We start from the raw sequence: 25,824 nt of genomic DNA, 5'->3' as shown, positions 1-25,824 counted from the left end.
TAAACTTGCCAAGACCCTGTAAGATCAGGTCTTATCTTGGCATGATCTTACCAAGATCCTGCAAGATACTGCATAAACTTGCCAAGATCTTATGTAAGATCAGGTCTTATCTTGGCATGATCTTACCAAGATCCTGCAAGATACTGCATAAACTTGCCAAGATCCTGTAAGATCAGGCAAGATCCTGCCTGATCTTACAGGATCTTTGCATGATCTTGGCAAGTTTATGCAGTATCTTGCAGGATCTTACAGGATCTTGGTACAAGATCTTGCCTGATCTTGCTTAAGATCTTTGTTAAGATCTTGTAAGATTTTTATAAGATCTTGCAAGAATCTTGGCAAGATGTTCAACCTGGGGTATCAAATTGAGCTGATCCTCACAGTATATGAAGCAACTTATGCAGCTGCAAATTGATTCCATAATAATCAAGACAGAGAATTTTTTCTGAGTCTTTCAATTTACAGCTGCATAAGTTGCTTCATATACTGTGTGGATCGGCTCAATTTGATAAATAGTTACAAATTGGAGTGGGGGGCCGGGAGGAGGAGGAGGGAAGAAACCGCTTATATCTATTGAATCTTACTTACCCACTATCAAAAAATGAATGCTCTACAATGGGTAGTCTTGGAATATAGTTATTCACAGTTAATCAATCCAGTTATAACAGCATAGTAATTTTAACATAAATTATGGTTCCCATTTATTCTACAGTAATAGAAAATGATTGACAGCAAAGATCAGTTATATACCTGCTACGCAAATAGTAAAGTTATCTCCAAACTCTTTCCTGATGTGTCGGACCATATCTGTACCGTATGCTAGCCCATCGTCAAGGGCTTTCCATTCATCACCATCTGGTGGATCTGTTCAAAATAAACAATAACAAATGTTATTTCTGTATAATCTGACTGTATTGTTTTGGCAGGGCTAATTAAGATGGATATCAGCCCATTATCTACAATGTCTGGCCAAAATTGTAACTTGTATCTTTAGTTGATTAGTAGCAATTTAAACCTTGAGCCAGAAATGAGGTATGATGAAGCTAGAGGGAATTTGGCCATGTTTTTTTATGCAGTGCTTTTGGTGAATTACAATATCTATAGACTTTGATTGTTCTTCAGGACACACATTTATCCAGAATTTTCTATCAACAAGTAGAAGGGCTTCTCTTTACGAACCATTTTTTCCTCCTCTCTACCTCTCCCCTCTACCCAAAAAAATTTAGGGGGCACAGCCAAAATTTCTCTTGAGCACATAGAGTATGAGACAGTATTTCCCATGTCATTGGTTTTGCATATTTTTAGTTATGAATTCATGAATGCAACTTGTATAGCTAGACTAGCTTTGACAAAATTGTCTGATGTTTGTTACTGATGATGGATGGCTGAGAGTCAATAAATAATGAATAGACTACCTTCTACAATATGGTGGCCATATTGGGTCGCAAGACATTGTGGGTGCTAACAATAGAATACAACAAAAGATAAACTAAGACGACACAACAATCCCCTTTACCCATAAAAGAAAGCCAATTAAAAATATGAAACTTTTTAAATATATAATTTTCTATACCAATGCAAGCTAGGTCATGAACATCTGCATTATCAGTACTCAGAGGGTCGTTCCAAATCCTGTAAGAAACGCTACTCAAACTTCGAAGCAATGATCAATTTATTGAATTATTCTAAATAGACTTACCGCCTCTAAGAGCCAAAATGTTCCTTATTCCTAGTCCTTTGGCCTTTTGTAAATGCTTAGTCACATCATCTTTTGTTGTATTAGCACACGTCATGTGTAACATAGTTTCCAGCCCACAATAATTCAAAGCAGCACTCGCAACTGTCATAGAACTTGTTTCCTTGTCCCCACTTGGGTCCCCAGCAGGATGCCACGTTATATCACAAAACATTGGACATCCTCTCGCAGCACGATCAAATTTCCCCAACAAATTCACGGCACCATTTGGAGTTCTCGGAGGGAAAAACTCCAAGGAGAAAAATTTTTCATCCATGGCAATTTTGTTTTTGATTTTTTCGATTAGACTCAGAGGTGTTGATGGTACAGATATTGGTGAAGAGGACTTGGATTGGTTTTCAAGGTCTTGAATAATTTCAATTGTAGGAGTAGCAGGTTCTTGTTGTCCTAGGCCCATTTTTGACACAGCAATTAATGTTCAAACAATATTTGTATCCTATAGATTGAAAGCAAAAAAAAATTAAATTAATTTTTTTAATCAGAGTTTGGAAAAGGTAAAGTGAATATGTACATAACATGAATAATTTGTAGCAAACCTTACGTAAAAATTTCTACACCCATTATTTGAAGTGGAATGAGGGTCAACGTTCTCGTATTAGCAGTTCACTCCCCTATCACTTCTCAGGTTCAAGTTTGAAAGGTCCAATTAACAGACTTGCCGTTGAGGTATTTATGAGTTTCATTGTTCGAACACCTTTGATTCAAGGGTTTTTCTTAGGATTCTATGGTTTCCATACATCAACAAAATCTAATTAAAATGCTTAATTTTAATTTAACCTAAGTTTGATCTGTGAGATAGCTGATCACTGAGACAAGCCAAAAGTTTGATTTGTGATTGAGAGTTAAGTTGGCTTTTTTGATAAACATGAAAACTCTGAAGTTCCCATTTGCCTGTTGGATTTTGGTTTTTCACTGCCACAGTCAAAAAAATGTGAAAGGTACAAAATGACGGCAGCAAGAAATGAAATATCACCATGCAGTTTTCAGCTACCAAGTATTTTAAGGTGACTGCCTACTTTTGGAAATTGATTAAAGCTTTTTTTAAAACTTTGATTTTCCGAATTGAAATTTAATGCTGATTCCAAACCTGGAAAGAAAAATAGGGTGTCCCGAGCTCGTGTTCAAGATAATCAGCATTTAATGAAAGCCTACGCATGAGCTTTTGGAGTAAAAATTGCGCCACCAGAAGTGATTAGAAAAAAATTAAGATTAATAAGATAATAGTTATTTGCAGACTATATGATTGCACGAATGAAGGCTAGTCAATCCTTCTACAATAATACATGGATATTTTTGACAAAAAGACAGAGAGATACATTGATTTGTCATATTTTGTAGTTTCGGTGCTCTTAAAAAATCTCATAAAGTCAAACAAAAATCCCTACAAAAATCTATTTTTTCATGTGTTCCTGATTTAAACTTTTCCTAAAATGTTGATATAACCTAGATCTTTAGGAGTTTTTTCGAATGAGCTATCAAAAAATATAGAGTCCCGTGCAAAATTTGAGGGTTTTGCCCTTTTGAAGCTCAAAACGCGTATGGTTCTTCAATAAAATCTTGTAGATTTTTCAGCAGTTTTTGAGCGCGCGCACATCGTGGGCTCAAATCGAACGTTCAAAAGCAGGCAGCCACCTTAATGTTTATTTTCGGCACTTCCCAATCACACACGAAATCGTACACTTTGCCGTGGTGAGGAAGTAGGTTTTGGTGGACGTCAAGGCGTTTTCACAACATTCCATAGACATGTGCCCTCAAAGGTTTGTGTTTTCCGGCAATGTCAAGGAAACACTTTAGTTAACCTCCACCAAAACCTTATTTTGTCTAGATAAGTTTTTACAATTTTGTGCTTATTATTGAGAAGCACCGTAAATAACAGTCCCCATGCCCTGACTTTACTCAGCCCAGAGGTAATGTTTTAGTCTCAATCTCATTTTGTGAGTTAGCCATGTGCCTTAGTGACATCTAAACCAATGATAAACACAAAGAAACTTACTTTAATCTTCTTTACTAATACAAATAGATCAACTTGAATTTTAAGGCAACATTCCAGAGTGTAATGTCCACAACACATTGTTTTCCCAGCGTAGGCAATCGGTGGAAATCCATCATTGAAAGCGCAATTGATGACTCGATAGCAATCGATATAAATAGTTGATTGATATCAATATTGGTATCGGACAATCTATGACCGATCGATAGGTCACAAGACGGAATGCCAATCTGAATATCAATCATCGATTGATCATCAATCAATGTAATATTTTGTTATTAGATTTAATAGAAGGTCACAGATGTTCGTGGCATTGATTGGTCATCGATTTCCAATACTAATCGATAATAATTTTTGAAATTTTCTTAACATAGGTAGACAATGTTAGTCCCTAACGACGATGTTAGAAGATATATTTGCTTACTTTAAGCAACTTAATATTCACAGGGATCGAGCGGAATAACTATAGAATACCCCGCCAAATGAAAGCCATTTCTAAGGAAAGTGCGAGGCCTACTTGGTGATTAATTCTTCATGTGAATTCTCAGTGTATTTTTCATCTCTCTGTCTACGCAGCCTACTCAGCCTATGCAGCCTACTCGGCCTACGAGTCTATGAACCTTTGTTTATTCCTACAAAGCCTTCCCCAATCCTAACCCTAACCCTAACCCCAAGGTACTCAAACAGCCTTAAAGATAGAAATTTTCCTTTTTTAAATTGCTTACTTAAAGAGAAACAACTAAGGTAATGTTTGCATGATTTCAAACACAATATGTAGCTATCGCTAAAAACTAAAAAATGACAGATTTACATAACTTTTTTTTAAATGTTTCTGATGCAATTTCCGCAACTTGGAATCGCCCGTATCAGGTTGCAAGGGCAGTCTTTCACCTAACAGAGCATGTTTTACAATCATAATTTCCAAGACCTACGATCCCGCATTCAAAACAACCCTGATTTCTGTCTCTTAGGCTTCAACAAAATCTTAAAATTCTATCATTTTTTCTTTTGAGTAAACTGCAAAAAGTAAACAAATGACGAGGGTCTATAAGTCGCTAAAGTAGGTCTACAATATTCCCTTTATTAACCGGTTTTTACAAATGTGTCAAGTCTATAAACAAGTTCTGACTATAAAATATAAAACATATGCATTTGATTGTTAGATATTTTGACTTAAAATCTCGGTTTCGAGGCGACAGTGAAAGACTAATTGCGAAAGCAGTCTCATTTTCAGTTGAATTAAAATTCATGTCGGCGATCGAGCGAAATAAAAAAATACTGGCAAAATTCTCGCGTTTAGAACAAAAATCTTGCATTTCGTATATTAAATATAATATATATTTACATATTTTAACTTACCGAAGGTAGGATAGTATTCTTTCCTCGTAAATACTTATTCTTGAATTGAAAATAACGGGAATGTCTGTCTAACAACCAGCCTTTAGTAGTATAACTCACCGCGTGTACACCTTGCAGTACCGACCAATCACAGCAAACTATTCACATCTGGTCACGTGCAAAGTTCAACTTTACTTTATTTGGTAGATCATCTGAGATCATTGTGTAGATAGTTTTTCTTTTTGTTTAAAAGAAAAAGTAATTTTCAAACTTCAGGAGAAAAGATTTTCCTTACGTATAGAACTTAATAAGCTGCAGCAGAAGGGAATATCAAGAAAATAAACTTATTGAAATTACAGGCATGACGGTAGTCTGCCGGGGGAGGGGGGGGGGGGGGGGGGACTCTTGCCCGTTTAGGGTAGGGATGTGCAGCTGAGCCCTCTGAGCCCTGACCCTGTTCCCCCGGGGAGGGGGGGGGGGGTACTCCCCCATATTTTCTATACGGGTATGTGCCGCCCTATAGGGTATGGTTTTTCGGCTTTTGGGTCTGGGGTAGGGTATCATTTTTGGACTTTTGTCTGGGATAGTTGTATCATTTTAGTCTGGGATAGGGTTAACGATTTGGTCGTTTTATTTGGCGAATAGGCTACGCTTTCTGCCGACACAAAAACGATAAAAATGTTAGTAAATGTTGATTTGCAATCAATTGTAAAATCGTATTTTCCGTCTTTTAGTCTTAGATAGGGTGTACAATTCTTAGTTTTAGTCTGGGGAGGGTATGTAAAATCAAAATTTTTGTAGGTCTGGGATAGGGTCAGGGTTTTGAGGTCCTGACTGCACACCCCTACCCAAGTTGGGGTGGTAATACCCCCCCCCCCCCCCCCCCCGAGCCTGTTCCAGAGTACAATCACTGAAATTCATACCCTGTTCCCCCAGAGCAAGATCGCTGAAAACCCTGTTCCAGAGAGGAGAGAGAGTGCTTTTATATACCCTGTTCTAGAGTAGAATAGCTGAAAACCATACCCTGTTTGGCAGCACGTAGTCCACGTAGGCACGTACCATATTGCGAATATAGGAGAGTACCCTCCCCCCCTCCCCCCGGGGTAGTCTACTGCACAGATATTCTTATTAGGGTTTGTCACGCACCGTTTGCCACCCGAACGTGACTACAGAGACTGAGGTTACAACGGGCGGTGAATAGCTTATTGTTAAAATTTATGGATTTTCTTGATTGTATGACCCCCCGAACATGGGAACCTTTCGTAGCATTTATAGCTTTAGTCCTGAAATCGCCTGGTTCTGCATGACTATCCATTCGTGATGTACATGATCTGGTGCCCTGCAGTTGTGCCTATATACGAAAGGTGAAAAGTGCTACAATAAATAAGAAATAATAAATCCTTATAGTGGATAAGTCGATGCTGTAGCAAATTTACATCTATATAAATTAAAGTTAATGCCTCAACCGGTACCCCTCAACCATACGATTGTAATTAGCCGTGATCCCCGGGCCGTGCATCACTGAATATTCGCAATATACACTCAAGAAGAATCGTTGTCGGGTTCAGAAACATAGAACATACAAGCTGAGACCGAAATGGCACATGGGAAATGACATAATTATATTATAACTTATTCATTTACGCCATCCGTGCTGTCGGTTTAGAATGCCAAACGCACAGATTCAGAAGACCTGCGTTTGAGAGTGGATGATGCCACGGGTCGCCGGTTACAGCATACATCTAATTAACGTACTGCATACATCTAATTAACGTACTGCATACATCTAATTAACGTACTGTGCCATTTCGGTCTCAGCTTCTATGCCATATGTTTCTGAGCCCGACGCAATTCTTCAATTGAGTGTATATTCTATCCATGCATTTAACAGAAGCCTGAATTGTATTTCTATAAGATGTCATATTAATATTCTTAGATTATTCTTAACTTTTGTTTCTTTGCATGAGTTGTGTATTCTTAATATGTACTATTGTTATAATCATTATTATTATTATTATTATTATTTATCCATTATTAATAGAACACATACATATATATATATATGGAGAGAGAGATAAAAGTTAATAAATTATTATCGATCATCAATCAAGGGCGGATCCAGGGGGACAAAAGAGGGCTGAATCCCCCCTTCAGCAAAAAAAAATCAAACAAAACTAAACTAAAGAACTAGATGCTTTTTTATTGTTTTCAGTTGTGTTGACGGAAAAAACTCCATTAACCCCCCCCCCTAAACTCAATTAGCCCTCACCCCCCCCCCCTGAAATTTTGGTTGGATCCGCCCTTGTAAATAATATTACTATCAAACAAAGCAGCTTGGTGTTGAAATTTTATACTCTTTGAGGACAATACACTGTTGACACGTTTCAATTATAAAGGCCAATCAAGGTCATATTCTAGACGACAATAAGAAGCAGAAACACAAGTCATTCTGAGCTATTCTTGGATCTTGGAATGACCCATCTCCTATACTTTGACGATATGACAACTTTATTTTAAATAGGCATATATGGCTCCGCGTGGGTTTAGACAGATCATTCTGGCTCAAATTAAAGAGCTATCTCTACACCAGACCGAAATTCCCTCCCACCCAAGCGGATAACTTTACTCAGAACCGTGCATTTTTACTATTTTACCAGAAAAGATGCTGAATTTCGGGAGGAAGGGGGCTCTACTGAATAAAAATAATAAATGAATGGGAATTTTTGCGGGGGGAGGACCAACCTCCAAAGCCGCACAGAAGGGGAATGGAACCAACAAGCAACTTACTCACATACAACACACGCACGGGGACACGCACCTAACCTTGGAGCATGATTCAACTAGCCTAACGTGAGTCAATGTGTCATTTATTGCCATAGATTTTTACCAGTTATAATATTATTCGGAAGACAATTCAGAAATAAGTTTCAATAAGTGCTTGAGAATTACGTGAATTACTACTAAAGTACACACAGATTAGTCAACCAGTGAAAACATATTAAATAATACTACAAAATGGTGCAATATCCTGTGTTGTCTATAAGTCATTCCGAGGTTGAGGGGTCGAGTTCCGTCGGCATTATACAGTGAATTGTCGGGACTGTTTTAAGGGACATTTTTTCCAAGATGGCGTTATTTTGTCCCAAACCAAGTCAATCATTGCAATGGCACTGGCCCGACCCAGTTTCAAATGTCCTTTACCTCGGAATGATTACTTGTGTAAATGGTATCATTTCGTAGAACCTCTGATGTAGTTGTAACTGGCACTCTTGAGGGTTTATTGTAAGCAATCTAGAAAAGGCTTTGTGTATTGTCGTTCTAATGAGTCTGTTCGATTTGATTAATTTGAATGTAAGAAAATATATTAGAAATAAATATTTATTTTATATGTATGTGAAGAATTTCATTATTATTTACCATATGCATCGTTATTTATAACTGTTGTAACCCATTTATTTCCGAATAACCGAGTGTTGTGTGGTTAGAACATGCAGAGTTCGTATGACTGTGAAAACTACGACACGGAGGATATCAAGAGCGCAAATTTTAACTGACAACTGACAAATACAGTGTATATATTAGCCACGTGATTCAAAAACCCTTGAGATATGAATAACAATGAAGCAACCGTCATGTTGGTTGATCTAAAAAGAGAACCTAATTAGGAATGCTTTTTTTTTCGTCAACCAAGATGGTGGTTATTTTACATATAACATGCACTTGCTCTATATAAAAGGAATAGTAACTGACAGTTGACAAATGAGCGAAAATATCCATCCAGATCGATCATTCAGTACGTAACGTTAAGGTGTTACAATTGTTGTGCACAGTCATGCGAAATCCTCTCCCTGAACGCAGAGTCTTGATGAGGTAATACGTGCTGCTCCTGCTATTCAGTTGAAGGAAAAAATGATCAAAAATTTAAAGATTGCTAATAAGAAATCAACAATTGGAAGTAGCATGCATCAGTGCAAGCGCTCATGGTTGGCATGGGAACAGAAGGATTGGGTAGGAGTAGAGTTAGCAAAGCAGAATCAACTAGGAACACCTGCAATGCATGATTGCAGCAACTAAAATGATACATCAAGAAATAATCTTTTTATATGAGGAATCTATGGAGTGAAAAGCAATTATTTGTAATATAATTTCTGGTTAGAAAGCTGAAACGGTTTTCGCCTCAAATTTACTTCATCATGGCCCTGAAGTTAGTTGATGTTGTTGTGTCATGTCATTTTGCGTCTTTGCAGCTAAGAGTCACGTGACTGATGTTTCTCTTCCTTGGGCAAGTTTTTTTTTTCTTCTTACAAGTGGACTTACAAAGACAAGAAACTTTGCATTTTTAAGAAATTAGCGTATCGCACCAGGCGTTACAAATGAAATTTAACTATTTTCCTTAAATATTTAGCAGTTTTAATTCATTATTTTGCGTTATAAGAATTTGTAGATCTCAAATATTGATTTTGTTACTGATAAATACAAGTTCTATTGGAAACAAAAAAGTATGACTCATTAATCTTTCTTGTTAATCACATGACTGTTACCTGCAAAGTACGAATAAAATATAATCTTTCACACAAATTGATTTTTTTCTGAAAGGAGATCCCCATGTTATTATCATAATTCCTATTCTGCAGTCCCATATAGGACTAACGTCCAAGAGTCCAAAGCACCATATATATTACTACGGACATCAAATATATTCAGCTCTCTTTCGTCTTCTTCTCTTGCGACATTTTGTCTACCTTCGTCTTCGTTCTCGTCTTCAAGTACAATCTCATGGCGGAACGGTCTTGGAATCTCAAATGCTTCATCGTTAACAGGTAGATCTTCACTCTCCATGTTCTCAGAATGAAATGCCATCTCTGGTTCATCTCGAACTTGCATCTCGTTGTCATCAAATTGGAACCTGTAATTATTGGTCAAGCGTTTTTCGTGCAAATCTGTGTTATCCCGGATAGTTAGTTTCCAATATCCTGCCGGATTTTCTCCCCACATATGAACAGTTGTAAAAGGCCAGTCCTTAACTCCAACGGTAGATTTATCAAGAGGTCGCTCAGCCAGCAGTCTGCTCAAGGTTTTACTTGGAGATTCAATATCAATGCTAAGAACACCACGCTGGCGATGCCTCAGATTGATGACCGCCTGAGCATGCTCGAGTTTCTTGACAAAATTCGGCGTCCCTCTGCAGGCGTCAGCCTCGACAGTAAAAGTGACACTTCCAGCTTTCGTAATGGCTCGCTTTCTTTTGTCAGAAGGTAGCTTTACCTTGATTTCACACTTTACTTGTTTTGGAACAGTCTTCCATGTTTTCGCTGCTTTAATCAGTGCTGGAGCATACAGCAATCCAAAACCATATTTGTGGTTGATTTTGAACCCAGCTCCGTTGATTTTCCAGCTCGAATCTTTTGGATTATTTACCTTTGCTGTTTTGGTGATTATGTGCTGTAAGTCCCTCCAGGTGAGGTCTTTGTTTGCCTGGAGCACCAGGGAGAAGACTCCAGCCGCTAGAGGAGCAGCTGCTGACGTTCCGCCAAAATGTCTAAGACATGTGTGACCTGAAGGTAAGAAATATCAAAAACCATCAACTTTTTATCTTTCACACAGAAGGATAGCAAGGGCGTGTAGATGGGAGTACCCGATTTTTTCCCGTTAGCTGCTGTATTTTTTAGCGCTGACCATAATATAATCCTAAATAATGAAATATCAGTCAATTGCTCACGCCTTGTTACCTCTGCCAGTAGTGACTAGATCATGATATTCTTCGACTCTTCCTCCACTGTCTCCACTATAGACTACCGCCATAGTTGACGCACACTTCTCGTCATAGAAAGTGGACCTTCCAGCGGCGCTAATCGCTCCAATTGCAATGGTGTAGATACTAGAAGCATAACCATCACAGTCGCAGTCGTCATGGGAACCACCGCCGTTACCGCTGGCCCAAACATAAATTGATCCCCTTCCTGTGTCGTGATAATAAAAGAACTTTAGATAGACGATCACGAGGATCGTTTTTTTAATGAGAGGGGAGGGGGAATGCATCAGAAAAGTATTCTTGATGTCAAGTGACGTCATAGCCGCCATGTTGGTTTCTTTCGTAATGCCCGCCAACATGGCAACAAAGTCATATATATATATACAGATAGATGTGTTGATCATCACAGTGAATGAGCGATCTAAGCGAACGCTGTAAAGAAAGACTTGAAAAAATGATTTCAAGCTTCAACGGGAAGAAGCCCGTTGAAGCTTGAAATCATTTTTTCAAGTCTTTCTTTACAGCGTTCGCTTGGATCGCTCATTCACTCTGATGATCAACACATCTATCATTATTTCACCACAGTTCTACCCATTCAATATTCACACATATATATACACTCGATTGCAGAAACGTTGTAGTATACATTTATACATATACCTAAAATCGCTTTATTTATTGTTTGTTTTATTCAATGACGAAAATATTTTTTTCTTGTCCATTAGATCGTACAGTTTATAAATCAGTCGGTTTTAAGCGTTGAAAATGGTTATTTCGTATTATACTACAACGTTTCTCTGCAATCGAGTTTATATATATATTTATTGTGTGTGTATATATATATATATATATACACACACACACACACACAATAAACCTTTTTACAATCAATAGTATATTTATATATAAATATATACTTGATTGCAAAAAGGTTGTAGTATATAAATAAGTATACATATATAGCCTATTAAAACTACATGTAGTATTGGGTACTATGGGGAAGGGGTGTGTTTAAGCCATTTTTAAAACACTCATTAATAATTCATAAGCTTATGGTCCAATTAGAGCCACCATACACGTCACGTGCATGAACCTTTATACCCGATAAAGTCCTCTTCATTAGTATTCAAGTGATTTTATATAAAGACACATGTGTCTTTATATAAAGACCACTCGAATACTATGAGGATGACTTCATCAGGGATGAAGTATGCATCCAAGTTTAGATGAAGACTTAGAGCCTCATCAAGCTCATAGTCAACCCTAAAAATCTTTGACTAACATGCCTGTCTTTGCCTTGACACGCAATATCCAACGTGTGGGAGCTTCTATTGAATCTGGTTGCGCATGCCCGTGACGTCAAATCTCTATCGAAGTATAAAAATCCATGTTCGTGACGTGTATGGTGGCTCTAGTTGAACCAAAATCTTATAAATTGTTCATGAGTGTTTTAAGCAGTTCAAAAAACTCGTAGATCGTGTTTTATCAGGTATAAAAGCACGAGGCGTAGCCTCGTGCTTTTATACCTGATAAAACACTCCTACTCGTTTTTTAAACATTACATAGAACACTGAGGGGGAGAGTGAGTGGTCGATATAATTTTGACAAGCCTTTCTTAAAATACTGGGGATAAAATAAATTGGGGTTCGTACAACTTTTGAAATTAAGTTTCATTTACAATGATAACACGTACGGGAAGTTGGGGGCGTCTAATTCGCGATGTCGTCGAGAGAAAAAAAATGCCGGACAGGTGTTTCACCACCTACGCATGCGACAGATGATTGTTACTAGTTGGTAAAATACGATCTTAGATAATCTTAATTTACTGAAAGAAAAGGAACAAGTAAAGATTATTCGTATATATTCAGCTATAGTGATTTCCCCGAACGAATCGGGTCGTTATTATCAAAATAAATACAAAATCTTCAGTAGCGGCGGTTTTAACATCATTATTATAACGGAGAACTAATGCTGTCGTATGATTGGTGAAATCCATAAACTCTTTGTAATTTTCTTCATTTAGGACTTTTAAAAAGATGACTACGCCGGGTATGTACTAGTCAAATGAAATTAAAAGTTTCTGTTAAGGGCCGTCTTATTCCAGTTGAATTTAAGACGACTAACTTCAATAATTTCTTATCTTTGTTATTATTTTACAAAATGCTTAAAGCTAGCTTTTAATCATCCCAGAAAATGAATTAAAAAACGACGAGACATAAAAACGAAAATGATGGCATATGTTGCAATAATGACTAACCTAAGATAATTTAAACTAAAACGTATTCTAAAATACTAGGCAAACAGACAAAAACAATAATACATATTAAATTTGGGAAGCACCTGTTTTATAAGTTTTAAAAAATTCCCTACATTTTCACATCCGTTTTTTATTCCTTTTCTACAAATAGCACTGAAACATCTTTAATATTGTTTTGAAAATGTAGCTGGCACGAAACGAAAAGATAAATTGAAAAGCATGCGTCACGTTGTGGAAACATTGGATCAGCCATTGTTTCTTTCAGTAGAAAATCGACTTCCTTTCCTTTCCGTTTTTAATCTTCTTTTTTTAGTTATTTAATTTCTTATGCATTTTAACTTGACTTATCACCGTCTATTATTTTCTGTCACTCAGTTTCTTTAATATGTCACACTTTGTCTTACATCAGCTCAATATTTGCTATTGATCATATAATTTGTATGGTTTTTTTTTTTTTCTATCAAAAGCTCAGCAACAAAAATTTTTTAAAAATCCTTCTAAAGCCCGGAAAAAATGTCCATACCAAGCTATATTTGATACACTAAGTCGTAGTTTTTGGTCCTTCTTGAGATATTAACGCCCAAGAATTAACAGTGCACTACAAGAGCAAAAACTGACCGACTTAAGGAATCAGTTTATTCTATCTTGTACTACGGTAGTACGAAATCTGGAGCACTACCAAAAAGAAGGAGTACTACCAAGAAGGAGCAAAAACTACAACTTATATGATACAGTTTGGAAGGACTTTTTTTTTCGGGCTTCAGAATTTTTTTTTCTAAGCCGCATTTCTATAGCTTTTCATTTTCGATTTCATATCCATTATACAATTTTCTTCTTAATAAAAAAGTAAGCTTATTTGTATATTGACTTGATGAGATATATTGTTCAGCTCGTTACTTAAAAATACAAATCCGCCCGGCTTCATCTTGAAACTTTTGTCTTCCCTGACTCTCTCATTCATTCTCTCTAGAATTCTAAGCTTCCTCATGAATTTGCAAATATCATATCAAAACTATCTCGAAAACCAAAACGGGTTTTCCGTCTTCCGATTCTTTTGTCATGGTAAAATTACACTAAAAAAGTAAAACAAAATTAATAATCCATCGCGTAATATAAGGACACACGACTTTGCCATCTGCTGCTACTCGAGAATTCCTGACTTTCATTTTCTCTCATCCAATATGTTTAGGCTTTCTTTCTTTCTTTCCAATTCTGATCATTTTATCTAAACTTCCTTTCCTGTTTCATTCATTATGTCATTTAATCTCATTCGTCCTCTTTATCTGAAACTACACACTTGACTTCAAAAGACATTAGTATTTTTGCATTTATAGTACATTTTATATAGTAAAGAGTTTGAATTATATATGTATTGATTTATTTAAAAATATGTATTATCTACAATAATAAAACACGTTGGTTTATCCTGGGTTTTTTTTCCCCCGATTCTAAAACTGTTGTCCTTATGATTCACCGCCTCTGACTCTCTCTGCAATGGGCCCTTCTCAAAAAATGATCTTGAATGCAAAGCTATCATGGAAAGACCAAAGAAATGCCAGAAACTTCTATCGAGAAAAAGTGTGATTTCTTTTGTTTTCCTTGTAGCCTCTAATTAAAGATAATTTTGGGAAAAGTAACTTTACTATCCAGTATGATGATAATCAGGTAAAACCTGTTTGTTTTGTCTGGTTTTGATTGATTGATGCTACATTTCGCTCAGTGTTCAGTACTTAAAATAAGGTTAAAAAATTATTTATATTCAAACATGATGTTTTCTTTCTCGAAGATGATATTAATATAACAAGAATTTAATTCGAATGAATTAAAGTGCCTATAACACAAAAAAATTTACTAGCTAGAAATACTCTTTAACATCAAGTGTTTTCGAATGAGTAATATAAAAGTAATATAAAATTCGGAAAAAAATTTTTTCCTATCTGTTTTTAACGTTCAAGCATGTCGATCATATCATATCGTTAATGATAGTAAAATATTACTAATCATCCCATAACCCACGTAAGAGTCCGACAAACCTGATTGCAAAATGATCGATATTTCAGAAAAGCCTTCACCAAGTTGTACGTCAACAGGAAACTACCAGACAGACAAAAAACCTTTCAAAACTATTTCTGAATGAAGTATTTACACTTTCAGAAGGGGTTATTTAAGCTTGTAGTTTCTAGTCTATTCCTCGCGAATAGCATCAGCTGCTATATGAACGTAATTTGGAGTCGTACGACCAAATGATGCCGAAGCGATGTCTGCCGAAAAGAACCGAAAACTGACCCGGTGCAACAATCCCGAATTCTTAGTCTAATTCCCTTTTATTAGATACCACTTCTACTAGAATAATAAAATAATTGGTTTCCTTAGTTTTATCCGAGCTCTAAGATGTAAACCGATTTTATAATCATTTTAAAAATACAAAAAGATGTATTTGATCATATTTTATAGTGTTGACTAAGGAATGACAGCAAGATGTCGGTAAATGAGCACAACCATTGGGGATTTTCTGAAGGAAATTGCTTTTTTGACAAATGTAAACTTTGTACGAGTTTTTTCAGGTTGACTGTTTGTTGATACGAGACAACATACGTCATAGATTGAAATAAATCAATTTACAGAAAGCGCCTACAAAAATATGAAATAATACATCAAATTATCCCATTTAGTTTCACTTATCGCCATTGAGAATGATGACAACTACGTACTCTAAGCTCTCGGACTGAGAAAGGGACTAATGACAGTCGTTCCTTTAAATAGTTTTAAAGTAAAATATGGAATGTTGAAAGTTCTATCTGTTCGCTTTTCTTGGAGTTTTCGCGAGTGCTTATTGTCCAATTACAAAAGTCCTCGTGCATTTACCGAAGCCACTTTGTCTTTTTCTCTTTGCATTCTTAATTGGTGTAGTGTTTGTATTTCAATGTCAGTGATTTAACGTACTTTTCACTCTTCGTTTTTCTTTCTCACTTTACCTTTGTACTTTATTTCAAAATGTGAGTTTTTGTTTGTTTGTTTGTTTGTTTTATTGCTTACAACATTTCTAAACTCACAGGGTCCTTTCCTCATACCATAGGAGAGTAGGATAAAAAATACATTATTATTACTATTATTATTATGATTATTACTCTTATTATTATTATCTTTTTTTTCTTTCGTAGTGTTATATATATATATATATATATCTTCTTTTTCTTTTTGTCATTTGTCTTATTCTGTATTCAATTTAAGTAGCCTATTGTAAATTACCTATACGTAAAAAAAACTCAGTGAAGTTTTCATTATTTTTATTTTATCTTTTTTGATGTTAAACATTTGACAATTTACTGTCGCACGTTTATAATTTTGTTCCGAGTCATTTTTAAATTTATTTATCTATCTCCCTGTAGAGTACTAGAGTACAGCAAACGTCGGAGCCAGAAAAAACAATCTCTAGAGAATCATCCGAATGAATCAGAAGCAATATATATCGATTCTATAAGCCGGTCTTATTTTAAGCACTTGTGATTTTGATTATCTTTCGTGATTAGGTCCAAAACTTCAAAGGATATATCTTTCGACTTCACACAGTTTGGTGTCACCGAGGGACAGACGTAAGCAGCTGGGGTTTTTTTAACCACTCGATTCGAATCCTCGCCATAAACAGACGAACGACAATATGCTAATTCTTCGTAGTTTGGAAGGAAAAGAAAAATCAATAACTTTAGAGAAAGCGGAATGATTGATAGAACCTAGTTAATACCTCGAGATAGAACTATTCACTTAGGAAAGAATCGTTTTAATGGCAAGCGAGAATAAGACATAATGATTCAGTTAAATGGAAGTAGCGCTTAGTAAGACTCTTAGCCTCCAGCAAGTACGGTGCCCGTTTGGATGATCGATATTAGATCAAAGCTGTTTCCAGCTCTTTCATGTCATATGTTTATTTAGTAACTGATCTTTATTTCACTTGAGGATCTATCGCTCTCCCAATTCAAAGAATATCGCAAACTACATCATTATTACGACTGAACAAACCAGCTGATATGATTAATACACTGATAGTCGCATTGCGAATATCAACCAACATGACTGTCAATATAAATAATGCCCAAAATAACAAATAAAGGAACAATTATTTTATCAGAAATGAAAAAGATTATGAAGGTTTTCTTCAGGCTTTCTTGTTAAGGTGGTAATTTTTTAAGCAGTAGAACAACATGGTCAAAAAGGTGCGTATGACGAAATTCAGCCCTTTTTAGCCAGTGACCATAAACTCTTCATTCACAACAGGAAAATCAAAAAATATTACCAAACCCAAACCACAGTGAGAAAAAACTTGACATAAAAATGCAAATTTTACCACAAACGACAAGTTGGCAATAATAAATATTCCTGCCTGTGTTAGGGATGATAATAGAATAAAAATACACTGAAATATCGTACCTTTCCTGCCGTGTTTAGCTCCATGTTCTAAGGCCTTCTTTCCTAATGTCGATGGACCTGCTAATGTTTGCCCGTTGTCCTTGGGTCCCCAAGAAGCACTAAAGATATCGATGTAGTCAGGCTGCAGACCGAACGCTGATGCTTCAGTTACACCAGTCACGCTACCATCAAGCATTCGTATTCCTCCTAGATTCACATCAGGTGCCACACCGACCCCACAAACAGAATTATTCGCCTGGGCTCCTATCTCTCCTGAACATTTTGTCCCATGGTATTGATCAGCTTCGTCTCTCGGCTTTGGGTCTCCGTCATTATCATTCAGATCTCTACTTGCTTTTGGATCGTAGTTGTGTTTCAAGTCAGGATGGGTATGATCAAGACCATCATCCATAACAGTCACTTTAACTCCTTTACCTGTGTAACCCATCTTCCAGGCTTCAAGAATCCCCATATCACTTCCCATCGGCTCATTATCCTGTCCAAAGCTAGCTATATACCACTGCTTGCAAAACATAGGATCATTGCAATATTTCAAATCCTTAATTCCGTCTTCATTAATGTGTCCGGGTAAAGGGTCACACTGCTGAAAAACTCCTCTTTTCTCTAGAGTCAGACTTCGTTGCTGTTCGTGCCATTTTACGTTAGGATGTTCTCTGAGACTAGGATACGGAATATCGCCTCGTTTGTTATCGCCTTCAGACTTCTCCTCTCTAACAAGCAGAAAGTGGTTGGGCAAACTCCCGATTCGACCGCCATAGTTGTACCCGTGTTTCTTTGCTACTTCTTGAGCCAATAGTTCATCATCCTGGTCCAATTCAACTGCCCAAAAATTAGTGAGCTCCTGGTTATCGTCTTCTTCTAATGAGTGCACTTTAGATACCAAAATAAACGCCAAAAGAAACCAAAAATGAAAGAGCTTCATCATACTCTTTCAAATGTTTTCTGAAATCAAAAATGAAACCTTACTTTTGCATCGATCACAATTTTTTCCGGTATAGATTGGAGTAATATATTAAAGCTTCCTTCCCGCGAACTTCCAATATCTCAGTGTAGTACGTGTAGTCAGGATGGACACGCACATATGCCCGTTTATAATAAATTGCAAATGTGTTTATTTTCGATGGCGCACTTTTGAATAGGGTCATTTAGTATTGATGTAGATTAATGCGTAGGACAGAAATTGAATAATTTGCATCTGTTAACTTTAAGGAGGTGGTCTTCCGTTTGCTACCAGCATCTGCACACTTTCTCGATTCCTGGCTTAGATAAAATCCTTGATTTTCGACTTTACTTTGTAAATAGGATTGTTATTAAAGCTCTTAGTACGAAACATTTTAAGTGTGATTCTTCGATAATTTTTGGTGGGATTTGGTTGAATGGTCACGAAATATTTTTATGCATCTTTGGTTGTTAAGGTGAGAGCCATTGTCGCTAGTATTAGCTCGAAATGACAAACGATTGATATTCCATTCGCTCTAGCATATTTATCATCTTTTCCTCGCTTACTGTGTTCAATATCACTTCTAGATCTTGAAAAGTCGAAAAAAGTAAAACGATAAGTCATACATAATAAATAAATTAAAAATAATCAATGCCTATTTTTCATCACAAATGGTTAATATTATTGCAGAGTACTGTTAACCTCAAACTTTAAGAAAATAGCATTTACTTTTGAATCAAGTCTTCGAGTCTTCTATGACAATACCGTCAAAGAACAAGCAATTGCTGTATATTTTTTACTAAGCACTAGTGAATATTACTAATAAAATACAGCTGAATACATAGCTTACAAATGAAAAAAGCAAATATCTAGATCAAATATGTATTCACTTTTTTCGATACTTATTTTCTTTCGTTTTTCATTATTTTATTGATGCTTATTATGTGGCTCGTATATCTTCTGAAATTCTGTTTCTAACCGTCATAAAGAAAATTAGAATAAACGTTCAATTGCTAATCATTAATTTTTAAAACGGTCTAACTAAGTCTGAATTTTGTTTTCCAAAATATTTTAAAATGGGTATTGTTCTGACTCTTGACAGAAACGATAATGCAATGAGAAAAGATGAAAAATAATGGCCGAGAAATCAAAAAAAAATATTTTGTTTTTATTTATCTATTTTTACAATTATTGGAGAAAGAATCGACCTAACTGATAAATGAAACCCTACAGCATTGAATGTAATACTAGGATCGGAGACCCTTTTGTTAATAAGAATATCCTTCGAGGAAAGGGGATAAAAGACCTTGATCCATAGAGAGGGGTCAGGGCAGAAAAACGGTTTTTGGCCTTTCGCCATAAGCACAGCTTTACATATTTCAGCTCAATATTTTGAAAACACGTTCTTTTGGGGCCAAATAGCAAGATATCAAATGCGACCAAAATTTATTGAATGCATATTTGAGATACAAAGCCGTGTACTTTGGGAGAGGTGATATTTTGATCAGCAGGGGAAAAACCTGACAATTTCTCGAATACTACTGAAGTAGATTTACTCTAATAATTTGACAAACTTTCTTCACAAGTTTCGTGCAGCAGTGACACAAATGAAACGCTTAAAAATTTGGAATATCGAACCCAGTTAAATAAAAAAATCGTGAAAGTAGGGGGCTTGTCGTTTTTCTGTCCAGTAAAGAGATTATCTTAATTTTATGTAAACAATTAAGATACAATATAAGTCGTTTTCAAATTCTTTACTCAGAAGTCTTTCTATACTGTTAAGAAAAGAATTTTAATTGTTTTTCGTTTTGTATTTGCTTTGTCATTTCTAGTGGAAAACCAAATATTTCGTGCTAGCTAGCTCTAAGAAAGTTGTACTTAAACCTAGATATATATATACATATATATGTATATATTTATTGGTATGGTTACTATTGGTTACTTGACGTCATCGATCTCACACTACTTGACACTGTAGCCCACGAAATGTTAATGAAGCATGCGCAGAAGGGCCGACTACCCATCCACCCACTCTTGATTAATGCACTCACGGACAAGTTTTGAATCAAAATGGTTCTATAACAGTCGATTGAACTTTCCCACGAAAACAACAGTTTCGTTTTTAATTGATCCACATCAGCTAGGGGAAAGCACTTCATAGGTTATTATAGTTAATTGCTTGGGAAACCACTCAATATATACATATATATATATTGGAATTTTATCCGGTTTATCGTTTTTTAAACCAATCATAAAACTTGTTGCAAACGGTGAATAACGCCCTAAACAGCATGAAAGACGAACATTCCCAATGGTGCTTGAGGGAAGAAACAGAAATCCTTCACCGCGTACTACCATACTACACACAGGAGCAGGCGTGTTGTAAATCCGCTCCGGCAGACGCTCCGGCACCAAACGATTTTGGAAAGTATGTTTCTAATACATGAATGAGTCAAGATGGAACTTCCTCTTCTCAAACAGATTTAGATACCCACATAGATAATGTTTCGCCACAAATTGTTTTTGTAACCAAAAAAAAAAAAAAAAAAAAAAACATAAAATAGAAAGCATTAGGAAGCAGGTTATTAAGTTGAATATTCGCAATTTTTCTAACCCTTCGTCTCTTCTACCTCCGTCGGCAATGCACCCGGCCTCGCTTTATCGAAAGCACTTTATTGGTTTCTATTATTTGACAAAAAAATATCTTGCTGGACATCGGCGAAAGAGAATCGTACTTAGAAAACAAGATAAGCACGATATTAAGTGTCTTAGTGAGCCGGAGGTAAAACCTCAATTTATATATCAGGAATCCTACCGCTTGTACTTTACACATATATTAAAATTTAACTGCTCGGTATAGTAGAGTGTTTAATAACGTCCATTTTACAGCCAATTTTAGACTTCTCCGGCCAAAAATAGACGGCTTTCCCTTAACTTATTTGGCTGTAATCTTGAGTTTTGTACGTCGGTACCACACAGTTTCGAAAAGCAACCTTCTTGGCTTTGTTTGGGATTAAGGTTGCGAACTAACAGAGGCAAGAACCCCTATTCTAAATAACCCCTAGTCATGAATAAATTAAAGTTCATGCAGTTGCGCCTTAAGGCGAAATAAGTTAGCAAACGAAAGAAAAGAAGAAGAAAAACAAACGAAACAAACAAAAACAAATAAAGCGAAAGGGAAAAATAAAAGAAATAAAGAATGAATAACAAAGAGAAGGCAAGTTTTGTCCAGTTTCTAGAGAAGTAAATTGGACCAGGAGCTAGAGCCCTTAAAAGTGCTAGGCACTTATACCTGGCCTACTATGTTTCAAGGGGGGAAAAACTATTAATTTCCGACAAAAACCTCTACGTACTCGTTATCCAGAAAATGTTTACACTCAGCTATCAGGGTAAATCAGCAAAAAGCATTTTGAAATTATCCCTCGAGGCTCTGACAACTTCCGCCATTTTACTTTGATAGATATTTTATAACTTGAGATTGTTTTCGATGCAGCATGATTATTAAGTTCTGATAATTATGGAGGGTGTTCATTAAAAAAAAGTAAAATTAAAAATCTCATATGGAACTTTATAGACTCAACTCAGAATCAGACTACTTAATTTAATGGCTCAAGTTTATCAGACATTTAAAGTGTTCGCTCCGGATTTTGGCGTGAAAAAAAAAAAAAAAAAAAAACCAGATCAAGCTGGAAAACCTTGGGTACAAATGGTGTGGAAATAAGCTTTAATCAAGTATTTTTAGATGAGAAGAGATAACTAAAAACTAGTGTGAGCTGCGTCGGTGTTTCTAATGAAGCAGTAATGATAAAAGGGTAAATTATACACCTTGAAAAAATGAAAAAAACGTACTGACGTTTCGGACGCTAGTCCTTCGTCTGAGTAAAAGAGAAAGAGGTGGTAGAAAGGAGTGTTTATATAATGAGAATAAGACAAAAGAAACCAATGAGAACAAAGTGGGCAAGGAAACTGAAAAAAACAAACAATCAAAAGACAAAAGAATGGGTTAGTTGAAAGTAAAGCGTTCATTAATCCCGTTGGGACTAAGAGTGCCCAATAGGTGAATAAGCCGCATTTCTTTGGTCTTGCGACAATCATCGTTGCCGTACGTTAATCAAAGAAAGACCGAAAACCATAAAGTCAGAAAGAGAATGGTTAGCTAGATTGAAATGGCGGGAAACTGGTTTGGTGGGATCGTTATTGCGAATATCATAAAGATGATTGCAAATACGATCACCAAGACTGGCTGCCGTCCAACTGCCTACGCCCCAGCAAACTAAATGAAAATCTTCAACATTTACTGTTAAACTTATAGTATGAATAGATATCATTTTATCCCGACAGAACTGAATTAGTTGATAAGAAGGAAGAGATCGAGAAGACAACAATAAGCTGAATATTTTAATGAATTAAATATTGATATGGAATGTAAAGGAAGGGAAGAATGAACAAATGAAAAGACAAATGGATGGATGGATGGATATGTAAAATACATAACTGAAAATATCAAGAAATTCCTCGACTAACCTTTCCTTTCAGTTGATGATACGGTTATGATATTTACCAAGGTCAACATATATTATTATACACCATGTGTGCACTTATATATAATCAGTCTTTCGAACATGATAACTCAGCAAGTGGTAAGATATTGACACACAGTTCAATTGAAATATTATCAATTTCAATTTTATTGAAGTATTACGATTAATGTACTTCCACTAAAAAGATATTCAACGGTCTTCAACTGCATGATGCTCATAAACAAATGTCAGGGTTTAATTAAGAAATATAAGAAGAATGTATAATTTTTTTAAAATTTATTTTATTTATTTATTTATTTATTTATTGTTGTTGTTGCTATCGTTTTATTCCAATGACAAATAGTTTGAGTATAGGACTTAAGGATAAATGATGTGAAGGACATGTTAATTTCTAAATTGGCCGTATATTGGCATGGCCACTAGTATAGCTCCTAGGCATGTTTTGAATTCTAAATAAGAATCGACCTAACCAAAAAATAAAACATTCCCTTAGGAAACATTTTATTGCAGTAACGTTAGTGCGTCATAGCACGCGATATCTTAGAATCGCAAAAAGATTATTCATTTCTTCATTCATTCGTTCGTCCTTCCGTACTTCTTCCGTTTGTTCTTTTCGTCCGTCCGTTCATTTATTTAGTGTGGTGGTTGTTTGTGTGGTGTAGTGGAGTGGTGATGTAGTGGTGGTGTGGTGTAGTGGTGTGGTGGTATAGTGGTGGTGTGGTGTAGTGGTGTGGTGGTTGTTTGTTTGGTGTGTTTGTGTGGTGTAGTGGTGTGGTGTAGTGGTGTGGTGTAGTGGTGTGGTGTAGTGGTGTGGTGTACTGGTGTGGTGGGGTCTTGAGGGCGTACCTGGTTGTTAGATAATGGTTGAGAGCAAGTGTTGTATTGTGTTTGTGTGGTGTTTTTGTGTGGTGTAGTGGTGTAGTGGTGTAGTGGGGTAGTGGGGTAGTGGTGTAGTGGTGTAGTGGTGTAGTGGTGTGGTGGTATAGTGGTGTGGTGGTGTGGTGGTGTAGTGGTGTGGTATAGTGATGTGGTGGGGTCGTGAGGGCGTACCTGGTTGATAGATAATGGTTGAGAGCAAGTGTTGTTTTGGGGAGAGCAAGAGACCCATAAGACAGATCTAGTTGAGGCTTTAGGAAAACACATTCTCCCTGCAGATGTGCTGACTCATCGATTAATTGTCCTTGACTGCAATTATTTATCTGCTACCTATAAGTCCATGCTTTTCAGTCCAGCGTTTTCAGCTGCTTTCCAATGTTTTACATTGCATCGTTTCGTAAATTAAGATTTTCTGGACACCTTCAGGTGTATGTCGGTTTCTTTGCTTTTAAACTTTCTCTACGCAACACGTTCAAATAAAAAATGAAATCGGAAATAATAAAAAATAGAAATAGAAAGAAAGAAAGAGAGAAAGAAAAAAAGATAATCTACAAAAGCGTGAGAGCGATTTTTGATATTTTGCGTATTTCGTCATCTATGCGGTAAAACGTCAACCAACATTGAATTTTTTCAATGATCCAACTTTGAAATTTATTAACTTCTTAAAGGAGCAAAATATCAGAAATCGCTTACACCCTTTTGTAGTTTAACTTGTGCTTATTCACATAGTGAAATTCTTTACACCTTTTCCTTATTAGACAGACATAACTATTTTTCTTCCAAGCTATTTCAGCGATTCACTTGTATTCCAAACGCGATCACAGTCAAGCCAAATTGTTCCAATTGTTCAAATTGTTAAAACGAAAGAAGATATTAAGACACTGATAGGCAGGGAGAATACTAGCGTCTGCATGATCACTTCTGATGGTGCAGATCTTTTCTGTTTTGTGGTAGCAAATAGTGCTACAAAGGATTTTAGAAATAAGGGGAGCTACTATTTTATTTGTAGGGGGAGGGGGTGGGGAATTCGTGCAAACGATATCGTTTGTTTTTAATTATTGTGACCCCGTCTTCCATTTCACGCCTTCAATTTTTGTTTTCAACTCAGTAGCATTTGTCAAATTGATAAGCTTTAACGCTCCACAATAGTTTAAATGTTAACTGATGATTGACAATCGCTTCTACTGAAGTCCCATGAACCTCTCACCACCAAAAAAAACACCTTTTTTAATAGATATGGAAATAGCCCATTTTCGAATTTCGTATAATAACGTTGCGTGCGTTAATAGCGCAGCGCAGCCGTGACGTCATAAAAACGAAGACAAAGGCGAAATTCGGACAAACAAACTTACAAGTTTACTTTCAGCAGATAATTTTCACAGCCGATCGCAGTTGATCTTAGTTTACATGGGTTATTATTGTAACTTTAAGTAAAAATAATAAAATCGGTTCGTATAATCCTCGTAGCGGTTAAACAGAATGTAATGATTGTCCGAATCTTTAAGCTATTTTTAGAATGAGCGCGCTGCGCTATTGCAGACACATTTACTTAGGATTAACGCGAGCCTCAGTTTAGTATCAGTATATGCACGAATACCAACGCGATAACTTCAACAATACGAATATTTTGAAATTCCACGGATTTTCATTGAAACACGTGCAACTCTACACAAAATCGATGAGGCTAGCCCTGAGCATCCGAGGACTCGAAGCTGGTGTGATTTATTGGGCCATAGCTAAAAGGCATCGCTATATTTCAAGTCTTCAAAGTCAAAACAAAATTACAAAGACAAAAGTTCCCTGCGCCATCTTGTAAGGTAGCCGTGCCTTTGTATCGAAGCGAGACGAAAGGTGAGCTTACAATGATAGAGAACTATTTTAACACCTTGGGCAATTGTTTACATGTCTCTATCATTGCCAGCTCACCGTTCGTCTCGCTTCGATGCAAA

At 36.2% G+C, this 25,824-nt stretch overlaps 2 protein-coding genes across 5 annotated transcripts in view; both read right to left on the bottom strand.

Moving 5' to 3' along the window:
• The window catches only part of LOC116304937 (methylenetetrahydrofolate reductase (NADPH)), a 31,806-nt gene extending 26,578 nt beyond the window's left edge, over positions 1-5,228 (bottom strand). For 3 of the 4 annotated variants that reach the window (XR_004198113.1, XM_031714738.2, XM_031714740.2), the window contains exons 1-3: positions 5,106-5,228; positions 1,700-2,192; positions 751-864 (exon numbers count right to left, since the gene is read on the bottom strand). Coding sequence is in view for 3 of the 4 variants with exons in the window: in XM_031714738.2 (XP_031570598.1) it covers positions 751-864; positions 1,700-2,153 (568 nt within the window). In the remaining variant the exon portion in view is untranslated. The remainder of the gene's footprint in view (positions 1-750; positions 865-1,699; positions 2,193-5,105) is intronic. The other variant, XM_031714739.2, reaches the window with a different exon arrangement.
• A 2,706-nt stretch (positions 5,229-7,934) lies between these two features.
• Positions 7,935-18,759, bottom strand: LOC116304938 (PC3-like endoprotease variant B). Its single transcript, XM_031714741.2, has 3 exons — positions 17,519-18,759; positions 10,814-11,044; positions 7,935-10,639 (listed from the first exon to the last, which is right to left on the bottom strand). The coding sequence occupies exons 1-3, from the start codon at positions 18,441-18,443 to the stop codon at positions 9,708-9,710; spliced, it is 2,088 nt and encodes a 695-aa protein (XP_031570601.1). The 5' UTR covers positions 18,444-18,759; the 3' UTR covers positions 7,935-9,707.
• Between the last annotated feature and the right edge of the window lie 7,065 nt (positions 18,760-25,824).

This window comes from Actinia tenebrosa, unplaced genomic scaffold (assembly GCF_029948245.1).
Source record: "Actinia tenebrosa isolate PJP-AT-01 unplaced genomic scaffold, QUT_ActTen_1.0 PGA_scaffold14__42_contigs__length_11649687, whole genome shotgun sequence".
In the NCBI taxonomy this organism is placed as follows: Eukaryota; Metazoa; Cnidaria; class Anthozoa; order Actiniaria; family Actiniidae; genus Actinia; species Actinia tenebrosa.
This window is presented reverse-complemented; position numbering and strand designations above follow the sequence as displayed.

What these genes read in the sequence shown, in the direction of transcription:
- LOC116304938 (XM_031714741.2), bottom strand. Translation starts at nt 18,443, where the DNA reads ATGATGAAGCTCTTTCATTTTTGGTTTCTTTTGGCGTTTATTTTGGTA. An exon ending in AGCTAAACACGGCAGGAAAG is followed by an intron (nt 11,045 to 17,518) that starts GTACGATATTTC and finishes ATCACGACACAG; the next exon opens with GAAGGGGATCAATTTATGTT. An exon ending in TCTAGTCACTACTGGCAGAG is followed by an intron (nt 10,640 to 10,813) that starts GTAACAAGGCGT and finishes TCTTACCTTCAG; the next exon opens with GTCACACATGTCTTAGACAT.